The sequence below is a fragment of the Hippocampus bargibanti genome, linkage group LG13, assembly GCF_051943395.1.
Source record: "Hippocampus bargibanti isolate YZ-2025 linkage group LG13, ASM5194339v1, whole genome shotgun sequence".
Lineage (NCBI taxonomy): Eukaryota > Metazoa > Chordata > Actinopteri > Syngnathiformes > Syngnathidae > Hippocampus > Hippocampus bargibanti.
In genome coordinates, this window is record NC_142746.1 from 15003970 (window position 1) to 15018220 (window position 14251).

At 40.1% G+C, this 14251-nt stretch overlaps 1 protein-coding gene across 2 annotated transcripts in view; it reads right to left on the bottom strand.

The window, feature by feature from the left end:
- mcu (mitochondrial calcium uniporter) overlaps positions 1–13977 on the bottom strand; it is a 44697-nt gene extending 30720 nt beyond the window's left edge. The window contains exon 1 of one of the 2 annotated variants that reach the window (XM_089012067.1): positions 13792–13977. In XM_089012067.1, the coding sequence (XP_088868193.1) occupies positions 13792–13908 (117 nt within the window). In that variant the 5' untranslated portion in view covers positions 13909–13977. The remainder of the gene's footprint in view (positions 1–13791) is intronic. The other variant, XM_089012066.1, reaches the window with a different exon arrangement.
- Positions 13978–14251: the final 274 nt, after the last annotated feature.

The following is a 14251-nucleotide window of genomic DNA, read 5'->3' on the forward strand; positions in this document are numbered from 1 at the left end:
TGGACATTTTCACTTTTTAAATAATTTAATTTATTTATCAATAAAATAATCACCCTATTCTTTTATGATTAGAACAATTGTTCATTTGCAGTCCTATTTGAGAGCATTCAATTAACGTAACATGCATGTTTTTGAATTGATGCGAGAACAGGACAATAACCCCACAGAAAGTGGGGTTATTATCACTAATCAGCCAGACAACAGGACATTTGTAAAGAATAGTCTTTTATTTTTTCAGGTTATTATTTGTGCAACTTTTGTCCCCTGCTCAAATTATAAATTAAACTTTAGTTACATCATTGGATTTGGTAGCCATCTGCTCTATGGGCCGGTGGAGTAGCCGTAAATACGACACCAACGAGTCCGCGTTCAAAATGAAATTCACAACATCAATCTCATTTTTATGGCTTTTTCTCTGCTGAGCTGACATATTATGTTCTATGGCTCGCCTCAGGACAAGATTCAATTTAGAAGACATCTACTAATGTTCACGCTCACTGAACGTACAATCAAAACCACTGTATGATGGTAATGAACCAGTCTACAACACCGCATTACAATACTTTGACCAGACTTGCATGCACTTTTTACATTTAGATAACAGATAATAGTCGAACAATTACGACCTAGATCGCAATGCTTGAAGTGAAAAGACATACTGTAAATTACAGTGGCTATAATCACTTCACATTTGCACGTCTACTGTGGATATTGAAAAAGATATGTGTAGAAATTGTGGAGAAAGAAGATCTTCTTCTTTTCCTTTCGGCTTTTCCCTTCAAGGGGTCGCCACAGAAAATCAGTGTCCTCCATCTTTAGAGGTTTGATCCGCATGTGACTTGGATAACCACTCATACAGCGACAGCAGTGTTGACAGTTTCCGTGGGAACAGCAGCACAGCAAATTGAAAGGCTTAAGACAATCAGAAATCCTTTTTTTTGTCAGGCAAAAAGGCGCAGTAGTAAAGCCATTCATGAAAATCTTGGCAGGCTACATTACAAATATGGCCTCAGGCTGTCAAAGCAAAAGCAACGAACTGGTGTTGGAATTAGAGTCCATGCCCTTCTATTTAATCCTCCCATTGCCTCCCGCCTTGTTCATCAAGTTCACTTGCAGGTTGGGTTATCCCCAGGGTTACTCCCCTAACAAACAAAGCTGATAAGGGCTCGCTCGAGCAGTGCAATTTGAAACTGCAACTTCACTAGACTTCTTTGATTGGTTTCCAACATAAAGCACATTCTGCTAACCAACTGCTATTTATGTTTTCAATAAATGTTCAACGTTTAAATCTCATAAATGGAGAAAACTGAAAGATTTTATGAATATGAAGAGGGCCTGTATTCTCTGTTAATGTAGGATTGGCCCACATAATCCACAAATACATCAGCATAATTTTTCCATCTCCAAAAATAGTCCCCACTCCACCAAAGCTATTTTAAATTCTTAAAGCATGTGTCGAGGGTGGCACAAAAAACGCAAATGTAACTGATGATTCTAGACAGACCAATTGCGTTCAGTCTCGAATCCCCTTAACCTAGTAAGGAACAAAGAGTGGGATATTGTATGATAATTATTTTACATTGAAAATGTTTTATTCATCCCACAATGAGGACGTCTGCATAGTCTCAGAAGCAGGAGTGGTTACAGGAAGAGAAAAATGGCAAGCAAAAAGGACACAGAAATTTAGGCTACTGACCCCCCATCAACACAACATCTGAATTCGAACAGAATATAGCGCAAACCAAGCAAAAAAATAACACAACCAAAAAACCGAGATGTGCTGACTAGTCAAAAGGAAGAATTAGACTCAAATTAATTTTAGTGTGAGTAATAAACTTAAACACATAATCCAAAGGGTTTTTATTTGTGTATTATTTGCAAGACTCCAAAATCACAGTGGTATTTATTCTAGACTCCAAGAACTAGGGTGACTCATACCTTTGCAAAGTGTTTTTTTAACCAAAAGTAACACAAATTATAATTTGTGTTACATTTTACATCTTGTAAAAATATTGCATACAATGAAATATTAAATCCAATGCTAAACACTGTGTCCATGGTAATTCTGTAGCAGAAATGTCCTCCAATTTCTCAACTATCCTATTTATAGACGAGTGGATGACTGGTTATCTGGCAGAGGATGAGTAACACTGTCGTGAGAATTGGAAACGTGTCTGTAACCCTGCGTGCCGTTTGTCTTTGCATCTTGGCCTTCTAACAAAAGACAACATAGAAAAGAGTCATCTAAGTTTCGTACAAATAGCAGGTTCATTGTGTCTGAAGCGTGACAGGCCTGCATTCATGGTCGTGGGAGAAGACACGACCTATTAGTGGTATTTTTAATGACGAACAACCATAGTCGAGAAATTCATCGCCGAGTAGTCGAGTGGTTAGCACACCGGCTTCACAGTGCAGAGGTCGCCGGTTCACGTCCCGGTCCGGCATCCCTGTGTGGAGTTTGCACGTTCTCCCGGGCCTGCGTGGGTTTTCTCCAGGCTCTCCGGTTTCCTCACACGCTCCAAAAACATGCATAGCAGGCAGATTGACCACTCCAAATTGTCCCTAGGTGTGAATGTGAGAGTGACAGTTGTATGTCTTTGTGTGCCCTGTGATTGGCTGGCAACCAGTTCAGGGTGTCCCCGGCCTCGTGCCCGAAGACAGCTGAGATAGGCTCCAGCAACCCCCCCGTCCCCGCAACCCTAATGAGGAATAAGCGGTACGGAAAATGGATGGATGGATGGATGGATGGATTTTAAACAGGCAAAAAACAAAATTCTTATAAGACAACTATCAAATACTTTCATTGGGATTCACCCGACTCTACTAATTACCGAAATTCAGTGTCCGCTTGTTTTTTATTTTGAAGAGAAAAATAATACCACAGATATTGTTGGTGTCAAATTTGATTTCGCGTTAGTGATTACATAACGCTGATCATGTGCAATCGAGGTTCACAGATCCTGTATTGCCAAGTTATCACAGTATTGTACTTGTTGTGCTGAAGCTAATTCCTTGACGTTCTGCTACCGTAAATTCATTCTTGACAGCACACTATCTTTCCACTCCCATATAAATAACTTAATCCGGTCTGCGTACTTTCACCTACGCAATATCAATCGTCTTCGCCCGTCTCTCACTCCTCACACAACTGCTATCCTCGTTCATAGTCTTGTCACCTCCCGGATTGACTATTGCAATTCACTTCTCTTTAGTGTCCCTCAGAAATGTCTCCAGAAACGTCAACTCGTCCAGAATTCTTCAGCCCGGATCATCACCAGAACCTCATCCTTTCACCACATCACCCCTGTCTTCCAAGAGCTCCACAGGCTCCCGGTCAAATATAGAATCAACTTTAAAATTCTTCTTTATATATTTAAAGCTATCCATAACCTTGCCCCCCTATACCTATCTGACCCTCTTCAAATTTTTATTCCCTTTTGTTCCCTCAGATCCTCTTCCTCCCTCCGCCTCTGTGTGCCCCCCTGCCCGTCTCAGCACGATGGGTGACAGAGCCTTCAGCTGCTCTGCCCCCAAACTTTGGAACTCACTTCCTCCCAACATTCGTAACATTGATTCTCTTCCCACCTTCAAGTCCCATCTCAAAACCCACCTATTTAAAATTGCATTTTCTATGTAGCTCTCTCTCTTGTTTCTATTTATAATTGTATTTTATTTATTGGATTCTATTTGTGATTGTATTTTATTTATTATAGTACCTATGCTTGTCTGTGACTGTAAAGTGTCCTTGAGAGCTTTGAAAGGTGCTTAAAATGTAATGTATTATTATTATTATTATTATTATTATTATTATTATTATAAATTGGTTGAAAAAAATATTATTCACATGCAAAGTGAATCTCCTGTGTCTGCCTTCCATGGCAAGACTCCGGTACCTGTAATTACAGTGTAAACAAGCCAGGCAATGCAAGTCTAGTACTCTTTGGCTCATGGAGTCACCGAATGTCGCCAGAGCGAGATTCGTCGCAGTTCACACCTATGGGGAATTTAAAGTCTTCTATTAATCGAGCACACAAATTTAGAAGACAACCCATGAAAAAATACGAAAAAAATACGTTTATGTGCACCATGTGCACATAAACGTACACATGGTGGGGGGGAGGGGGGGGGTGGGAGAGCGCGATGATAACCTCATTGTGCTGCCTCATCCAAAACAGTCATTGTTCAAAGTCTACACTCAACAATCTTATTCAACCATAGACGGAAGGGATAAAAAGCACATTGACATGACATTTCTAAAAGTTAGTGAAGTAACACTATAAAATATTGTCATATTGTTCTCTCTCGGGTCTATATCTTGAGCTGCTTAATTTGCATTGATTAGAGATTCATGACGACTATTCGTCTGCTTAAATTCTATTTCAATAGCCAGGTTTAATGGTCACCCTCATTTAATTGCTCCAGGCACAAGTATAGAGTGGCAATAAAGCTCCCAAGTGATAGCTCCACCAAACATGTGCCAACTACTCAGTGAATGGGAAGGCCATGCTAAAAGGAAGCAACCAACGAACAAACAGCAGCTTGCCTCGCAACTTACATTTCAAAGCCACTGTGGAGAAAGCATCTACTCAAGTGGAAACAAACATGCGCTCCCATTAACCGTGACGCCCTGAACACAAGAGTGGTGTCACATTCATCCAGTTTAACTCGGACCAGCAAAGTTCTCATTTACATGGCAACAGACCACTGTAGGCTTCACCCAGCAGGGAAAGTCTTAATGCTGAACAGTGTCATGCGAATTGGAGGACACACCCGATCTTCTGTTCAAAAAAATCCTACAATAATGGTGCATGCTGTTCATAACAGCGAAAAAGGGGAAAGGGGGGTTAAAAAAAAACAACAACAAAGTTGGGCCACGTTTCATACGACATGTCTATACTTATTGTTTTATTGACAAAAGCATATGATTGTTTCACTCTGTCAGCCAGGGTCCAAAGCCGACACTAAAGTGATCCTGATGTCATTTTATCACATGAAATAAGATAAAATCTGAAGTTAAGTAGGAGAATAAAGAAACAAACTAGCAAATAAATAAACAAAAAACAAATACAAATAAATACACACATAAATAAACATAAAATATTTTTACGAAACATTTTTGCACAGTATACACTTCAGTCTTCTGACATTTTTTATGATGCTTAGAAGATCGTGTTTTTTATCCTTTCACCCCCAAGTCCTATACCCCTTCAAATTGCTGCTGGGGACTGCAAATTTCCCCATTGTGGGACGATTAAAGGTTTTCTGATTCTGAAAACTAACTAACTAACTAACTAACCAACTAACTAACTAACTAACTGACTGACTAAATAAAAAGACCATCACTGTCTTACTGTGTTTCTTTCCCGTACATCTGGAGCATGCTGGACAATATGTCACGATTACATAATGTGTCCCAGATGTGGACATTTAAGATATTAAACATTGAAAATTAAGAGAGTGTTCAAGTTAATTCTAGCCAGTGACAATCACTTCATGGGGGGTGGGCATCAGGCAAACAAATAGACACACCAACTTTTCAGATTAAAAGATACTAGACAACTTACTATGAGGAGAGCATGAAAACGCAATACTGGCTGGCAGAATTCACATCGTTCCAGTCACGTCTCACAAAGTATCACTTTCAAGTGGAAAAACTGACCGTACCAGACCAAGACAAGTGGAGCAAAGCTGAGCTGAACCTGTAGTGTATAGTGAGAAAATTGGTGTCGTTAACCTTTTTGGGCACGGATCCCCATTTGATAGTGAATCATAAAGTCATTTATATATCTTGAATACCTTTCAGGTTTTGTCTCAAATGTGCTGTGTTATATTTTTATAAACTATAACAACAGAGTCATTACACCCCAAAATTTCTATGGGACATTTTTATTGCATGCTGCACAAGAGAGGCATTGGCGAGAATGTCCGGACAGAAACTCAATCAATGTAGTGGTTTATTGTCCCATTGTATACATCTGAAAGCAGAGAAAGCTTTCACATTAAAGTTTCATGCACTGGCCAGCTGTACTATGTAAAACTGATTTTCCGTGTTGGATCTTACATTCATGTTGCAGTAGTGCTGGAAGCCTATTTCTATTTCCTCCAGAGAGAATGAGGTGAGTTTGAGGGCGAGGGAATCCTCTCTCATTAAAAATACGTTTTCGTAAATAGCAGCAAACAATTAAGGAGTGCCTCACTGTTGGCAGGATGATGATTTTCTGTTTTTTCCTTCATCTTTCAGTTACGTTGGCCCACATTGGTCAAGATTCTGCTGGAGTGCTAACAGCAGTGCATTGTATGAGTTTTTCACTATTGTAATGTTTTGTAAAGAGTGGTAATTATTTATCTGCCTTTTTCAACAGCCACCATATTGTTTTCAATTCAGTAAATTGTTGGAAATTAGAGAAGGCCGATAACTGAGAGGAAAAGATTCACAGAAAGGGTTGAAGCAATGTAACATGATACGATTGAATTGATTTTCTGAGAATATATTACATCTAAAATTGGGTTAATGCATTTTTATATTACAGCTCAGATGTTTTAATGGAACTTATGAGAGAAACAATAGGCTTCGTTTCGCAATAAGATTGTGGAAAAGAAAGTACACTGAAGCACTGTTGTAAAACTGGTTGTCCAATTTGTTTCAGCTAAAAGAATACAATGTCAGCGCTAATATCAGTATTTAAGTGAACTAAAGGTTGAACTTTGGACCACCTTGAGATCAAAAGTACTTTCAGAAAATGTACACACACACACACACACACACACACACACACACGCACGCACACACGCACACACACACACAAAACGAGGCAAATTAAACAGACCTGTGTTCTGCATCGTGCACTCATTGTCTCCTAGGAGATAGATCTCGGTTAAATTTAGCTCGATTTCACAGATTGAGAAAGTGTCTCTGGTGGTTGTAGTCATTGATTCAAGATGCAATAATGCTTAGTATCATACAAGAGTTAAACCTCGTAGTTCCCAGTGTCTGTTTTTTTCCACACCATTTGCCTGCATTAATTTGTGGCGGTGAACTTGCATAAACAAGGGTACAAACAATCAATATTCTACAGAACAGGGGTCAAGTCTACCCTGTCTTTCCATAATTAGCTGCATAAATTAGACAACTCGTTATATTTTTGGAGGGCAACGCTCTGTCAATGCGACACATAGGAAGCAAACAAGGTGGAAGAATGTGGTAACAAGAAAGTACAAATGGTGCGCTTGACCAGTCACCATTTATAATAAATTACATTTTATTTGTTTGCTGTGTGTTCCACTTAGACTTACTTGGGGACGGAAATATCTTATAGAGTGAAGTGGAAACAGCAAAGGTTTTCCAAAACCGCTAACAAGAAAATGATTTGACAAGAAAGTGATTTTAGCTATATGCTGCAATTTCGAGGATATAAATGTAAAAACTGACAGCAGATCATCACATTCTGGATATGCGGACTGCTGAAATATGAGCTTCTTAATATGTGACAACTTGAAGGTGAGAGAAGGTGATGACCATTATTTCTAAACAACACCCTCACCGTTCTTCCTGGCAGCAGACACAGCACCGGCCGGCCCTGCTGTCCTCGAGATACGGGGTAACCGAGCGGCGCTTCCATCCATCACCACATTACACACACCGGCTGAATTTAATGTCCTTTGCAGACTTGAGTAGGGCAAAACGGGGCCATCCAGAAACATGGGGCAACTAATTAGTCTATGCCTAATAGAGCTGAGGTTCACCTGTCCTTTCCCACCTCATGGGTGTACAGTAATGCCTTGTAGTATCTTAACTCATTCACTGCCAATCATGAATTTATTCGGGAAATGAAAATATGACATACAGCGCCATTCCCGAATTTGTTCGGGTTTTGTTTTTTACTTATTTGGGTGCCGATAAAGTGCTGGCCTTGGCCTGTTTTTTCCCTTCCACAAGGGGGAGGCATTTCCATTTTTTTTCATGTTAGCGCTTTGTTCCAGTTTCAGCTGTTGTTAAAGCGCTATATAAGCCAATATTTATGTATAGCAATGTATTTTAGACAGCTGCCCTCATTTCATACTCATATAACTCCCAACACACATAATTTAGGAATTAACTCTTTTTTTTCTGATGAATGAAGAGTGTCTAAGGTTTCTTATGCTGCATTGAATGTTTATGTACTCTAAAACTCAATATTCTGTGGGCTCTGGAATTTGACTGACAATGATAAACACCTTGGCACTGGAGTGGACACATACTGTATTTGCATAGCGTCTGGCAGTGAATGAGTTAAAAGGCTGTGAGAATACGTTTATGACAAGATCCTACTTGCACGCTTTTAGAAGTGGACTGGATGGAGGGAAAAGGTCTGCTAGTGCAGACATTTGTGCACGTCTGGCAGTGAATGAGTTAACGAGGACCCAGCCAATCACAGTAGTCTAATCCATTACAACTCCAGCCTCTGCACTATGAAGAGTAGTTTTTAGTGGCAAGAGGCCATGCAGTCACTGCAGAATCCGCATGACAAAGAGTTGGAGAATGAATAATATTGCACTGTGCATACCGATGAGGCAGCAGCAGGAGCAAAATCACTTTCTTCATTTCTTCAAGTGCTTATCAATGAACACACCCAGGGCAGGACTGCCAAACGACAGGAAAACAGCTGATGATCGTGACAAAAGGTATACATGCAACATATTGGCTGTATTGATGACACTGGAATACAAAATCAAATAAGAAAATGTATAACTTTAGAACAAGCCTTTATATGATCACAAGGACTCACCATTGCAGTTCTCCCAATCTGCAATTGCAATAAGTGTTACAACCTCTCCTGGTGGTTGTAGTTGTAATATCCAATCTGTTCAAATTGCACTCTCATTGTATTTTAGTCAAAAAGAAACTTGAATTCAAATGGATGCGATGGTGCCTCAAAAATACAAAATGGATCACTGTTTTACATTGTAAATCCTTCACCTGCTTCCACTGCTATCCTGCCTGCGTAAACAAATGTACAGTCAATCAGTCGTAATTCAATCGTGCACATGTGGAGCTCTACTTCCCTGCACACGTGCTTGTAATAAGAGTGACACTTCCATCTACCATGTAGTAGTCGTGCAATTAAGTTCATAGCTGTAGTAGAGCAAAAAATAAATACATAAAAATTATGAAGCAAGTCCTCTGGGGTGACATGTGACTCACTTTAAGATTACATTGGCACAGCTACAATTTTGATCAGTATTGAATTGTAAACATTAGCCTGTAACAGTACATGTGCTCTTGTTAAAATGAAGTATACAAAGTTGCTGCCACAATGCCTTATTTATGAAAGGCTGCTGCCATGATGCACAAAAAAAACACACAGGGCTCATTGCGCTTGACAAACGTATCATTTTATCGCTCGGCAGTATCCTCAAGAAACCTGTCAATTAAAATTAAATGCTTGTGTGCCGAGAAACAAGGCTAACAGCTGCAGAGTGAACTGACATGGCTGGCTGGAGACACAATAGCTGTCTCCTCTCTACTTCCTGCATCTGACTTATCACAGCCCACTGTGAAAACTTCTCTCCAAAGGCTATCATTAATCACCATCATTTCCATAAACCTGAAGATATCAGTCCTCATTTTTTTTTGTATGTTCACCATTATATTCCATATTCGTTTTCCTTCATCTTTCAGTTACGTTGGCCCACATTGGTCAAGATTCTGCTGGAGTGCTAACAGCAGTGCATTGTATGGAAATGTAGAAAACCTCTCAGAGAGAAGCTGGAAAGATGTATATGGTATAGTCAGTCAGCCACATCACAAGCCACATTCATGACCCTCTAGTGAATTAATATGAGTCTCCGTGAAGACTCAGATAAATTCTGTATCAAGGGAAGGAACTCTCACTCTCTGCATGCCATTTTAACTTCACAGTGATTGACAATAATTCTTCATCAAATTAAAAAAAAAGAGACATTGAAATAAACATAGATAAATAATAAAAATCCAGAAATCAAATTAATTCTACACTATAAGACTGGTACTGTCATAACATCATTAAATGCAGTGTCTGTAAACGGCATGCATACTAATTTATTTTCAATCACCACAATTATTCTAAATAAATCCCACATTGCAATAGGTCATGACATACCATATACGCATAGTAAAAGCCTGCAGTTTCAGGCATTTACAGCTAGATGTCCTGACATTAGCGAAGCAGATTAGCCATATAATTCTCTTTCTGAGACTGCAGTCATCATTTCGCATGACTTGTTAGCAATCATGGTTATCCTAACCCCAAATCCTACTGTGTGCTGGTATGACCAAATTCAAAATTTTAAACAAAATAAATTAATTACATTGTGCAGTTACTCCTTTCGTGGATCAATGAACTGTGACATTTACATGATTCAACCACCCATCATGGGCATACATTATTCCTAATGATGCTTGGTTTCCAAATTGTAGGATTTTTTGGGCTTTGGAATTACGAGATACGTTAATTATTCCATGCAAATGACACGGAGCACTTTGGTCTTCCAAGATATCCAATTACAATTACGAATAAATTAGGATTTGCTGTGGGTAATGACACACAACAACAATCCAGTCCATTAGATTCTTTGTAACCTCCCACAACCTCAGGCCAGTGTTTATCTTAAAAAAATGCAAGGTACTCATACATTGACTCAGTCATTGATGTGAACATGGAATCATACCTTTAACGCCACACTGACCATCAAGGACAAGATCACAATAAAGCGAGAGCTTCTGAAAACAGCTTATTCAGTCATTTAAGTGAATTGTCTTCTCCCAGATGACAGCCACTCGCTTATCACACTCATCTTGATAACTTCAGCACTAAGTCAGTGAAGGTAGCATGGATAAATGAGTTTACGCCTACATTTATCGGATTAGAAGGGAGAAGGGAATTGACCTGCTGGCCCAAAGCACAAGATGCTGAGCTTTAATGATGAACACATAAGCTTTGATAGCATAATCGAACCCCTGCACCACCAGATATGCAAACCTTTCCACCACTATGCTGGAGGAGAAATACAGTCACACATCTTTTCAAACCCAATTTACAGCGTTTTCGGTACACACAGTTCCGGGTATAACCTGCCTAATGTCCCAGGCCAGCTGAAATAAGGTTCCAGCATGCCCGCGACCCTCATGAGGATAAGTGGATTTGAAAATGGATGGATAGGTTGATGGTTAACACATAATAATTGAACGAGTAAGACACATTTGAGGGGAGATGTATTTCATATGACAGCAGACTGAATCATAATCTAGTGGAGGGTACTCATGAGCGTCTTGGGTTCAGAGACTTGGCATCTATTAGATGTGTAACAGTAGATCACAACACAACTTTATGTTACTTCCGGGTTGAGTGAACGCTGGCGCGTGTCGTGTGGCAGCCGCTGCTCACCCGCAGAAAAAATATCCTGTGACTGTATAGTGACGTGAGAGTTTTGAAAGGCGCTTATTATTATTATTATATAATTAATAATAATAATAATAATAATAATAATAATTATTATTATTATTATTATTATCATTATTATTATTATTTGCCTTTCAAAATCACAGTGTTTGCAGTAAGCATGCATGCATGTACCCATCAAACCTAGCAATAAATGTACACAGTACTACCTTGGTGAACGGGTGTGCAAATTTAGAGGGTTTTTTTTTGTTACAAGTCATTGCTCAGTCCATTTTGTGCTTTACGTTGAAAGCCTAAATGAATTACAACTGAACTTCAGACACACTGACATTATAATGTAGTAAAACAAATAAAATATTGCAGATAAAAATATAAAGTATAACAGACTTGGCTCGGTTCACAAAACCTGCAGTCAAGCAAACATTTGGTACAAAGGTACAAGATAGTGATTCACTAATATCATCCTCCCCCACCCCTCAAAAGGCTGATTGCACCGGTGCAACCTCATTGAGAAATTTATTTGCCTAGGCGCCAATATTGGTCTCAGTCTAGAGCCCTTGTTCAGTAAAAAAAAATCTAATCAGTTGCTAATGCACTTAGTTGCTGATGTTAATTGGATATGACAGAAATCATTTGACAAAGAGTCAAACACATAAATGAAATGAAAACATGCGTAAAGAGCAAACCGACTGACGAGGTTGTGCTCATTAATACACAAATGTAGTCCACAATGTGTGTACATTGGCAAATAGCTCATTCCTTTATATTTGCTTGAATTAGGTTTCATTATATTTTCATGTTAGTTTTACGGTAGAATGCTTTTTAGGTTTCCAGATTTCCAGGGGAGTGAAACTGATTAATTCCTAGTCAGTACATTTCAACGAGTAAAACTGATTTCATATGAGAGTTAATTCAAATTTATTGTGGTCACGGATCAAGGTATTGTACGCAATACTTACAAGTGAAGGTCCCGCTTACATATTTAGTATTAACTCATTCTGTAAGTGGGACTGCCATTCACAGATTTATTCGGGAATTTGTTCGGGTTTTGTTTTTTTCATGCATGGGTGCCGATAAAGCGCTGGCCATGACCTCTGGCTATGTGTTTTCTTTTCCACAATGGGGCGGCATTGCCTTTTTTTTCCCATGTTAGCACTTTGTTCCAGCTTCAGCTGTTGTTCAAGCACTATATAAACCAATATGTATGTATTGCATTGTATTTTGGACATCCACCCTTATTTCAAGCTCATATAACTCCAGATCCATATCCATATCATTTAGGAATTTGTTTTTTTTCTGATGAAAGAAGAGAGTCTAAAGTTTCTAACACTGTATTGAATGTTTATGTAGTCCTAAAACTCAATATTCTGTGGGTCCTGGAATTCAAGTGAAAACAGATCTAAGGCAGCCAGTGGAAGAGAGTAAGGACTGCATGCACTTCCTCATTCTTCACATCTGCTCTCTCATTGGGTTACTGCAGTTGTAAAAGCTTCAAGGGGAGTTTCGGCATATAGGGTAGGAACAATATGAGCAACAACTGCATTTTAGCCCAACGGCTTAAATAAAAATCTGCAGCCGACTGCAGGAAAACACATGGATCTCCCACATGAATGGGAAAACACCCGCAGGGAGGGGAGCTTGCCAGCAGGCATGCCGTCTGACATCATCCACGTCAGGATGTTACTGTGAGGTATCATGTTTAAAGTCTGTGTTCGTGTCAATTCTGGGGACACACGTACATCCACGGCGTTTTAAGATGTGTGCAAGCATTGATGGTACTGCAGCAAAAACTACACTCTCATACCACTCAGACGCTGCAGTTTCACGGCATGCAGAAGAGAGAACGAGGTTGCCCCACTGAACATCAGACATACTGTAGGTGTAGGCGGGAACACACGCTCAACATTTATAGCCGACGCGTAAAGAAATGACACGTGTTCACAAACACTGAGACGCCAGCAAATGAAATCTACAAAGTTAAAGTGCACGATGATAGATAAAAGGAGAAACGTCTGCTAGTTTAGGAGTGAGCAGCCGGGACAATGCCAGATGATGGTCTTGATCAGCAGGCGCTTCAAACAACTGCAGTGCCAACCTGTCAAAGCTTCACGTCCCATTCCGCGTGGAAACACAGTAACTCAAAAGCGACACAAGATTGAGACGCATTTCCTGATTCACAATGAGCCCCAACGTTTACGCAATCTCAAAACGAGCTGTGCGGGGAAACCTTGAGGCTAGTTAGCTGTTACTTCCGTAGCAAGCCCAACCGGCCGTTACCGTGCGCCCCACTCCGGACAGCCAGTTCCAAGGCGTCCCTCTTACCCAACCACTCCCTCCCTCCATTCTCGCTCTCTAGGCACGTCCTGGGACTTACGGGTTTGAGGTGCTGCTGGTGCCGCGGAGAAGGGGCGACGAGTGCTGGGAGGGTGTCGATCGCTGCTCCGCCGCTCCGGGACAACAGCAAGACTGATCTGCACACTTTCGCAGCCATCTCTGAAGTGAAAGCTCGCCGGAGAAGGAGACTGCTGCGGGCGGACCGAGACGCGCAAAAGGGGAAGAGGGAGGGAGGGAGGGTTGGGTGGAGGAGGAAGAGGAGGGTGGTGGTGGTAGTGGTGGGCGTGTATGCTTGGATTGTGGGGCCGGTCGACGAACACGGCGAAATGATTTGCATGAACCTTGAAAGCAGAAACGCAGTTCTAATTTGTAATACTTTGAAAATTATATGAATCTATATATCTACGTGTCTTTGGATAGATAGATAGATAGATAGATAGATAGATAGATAGATAGATAGATAGATAGATAGATAGATAGATAGATAGATAGATAGATAG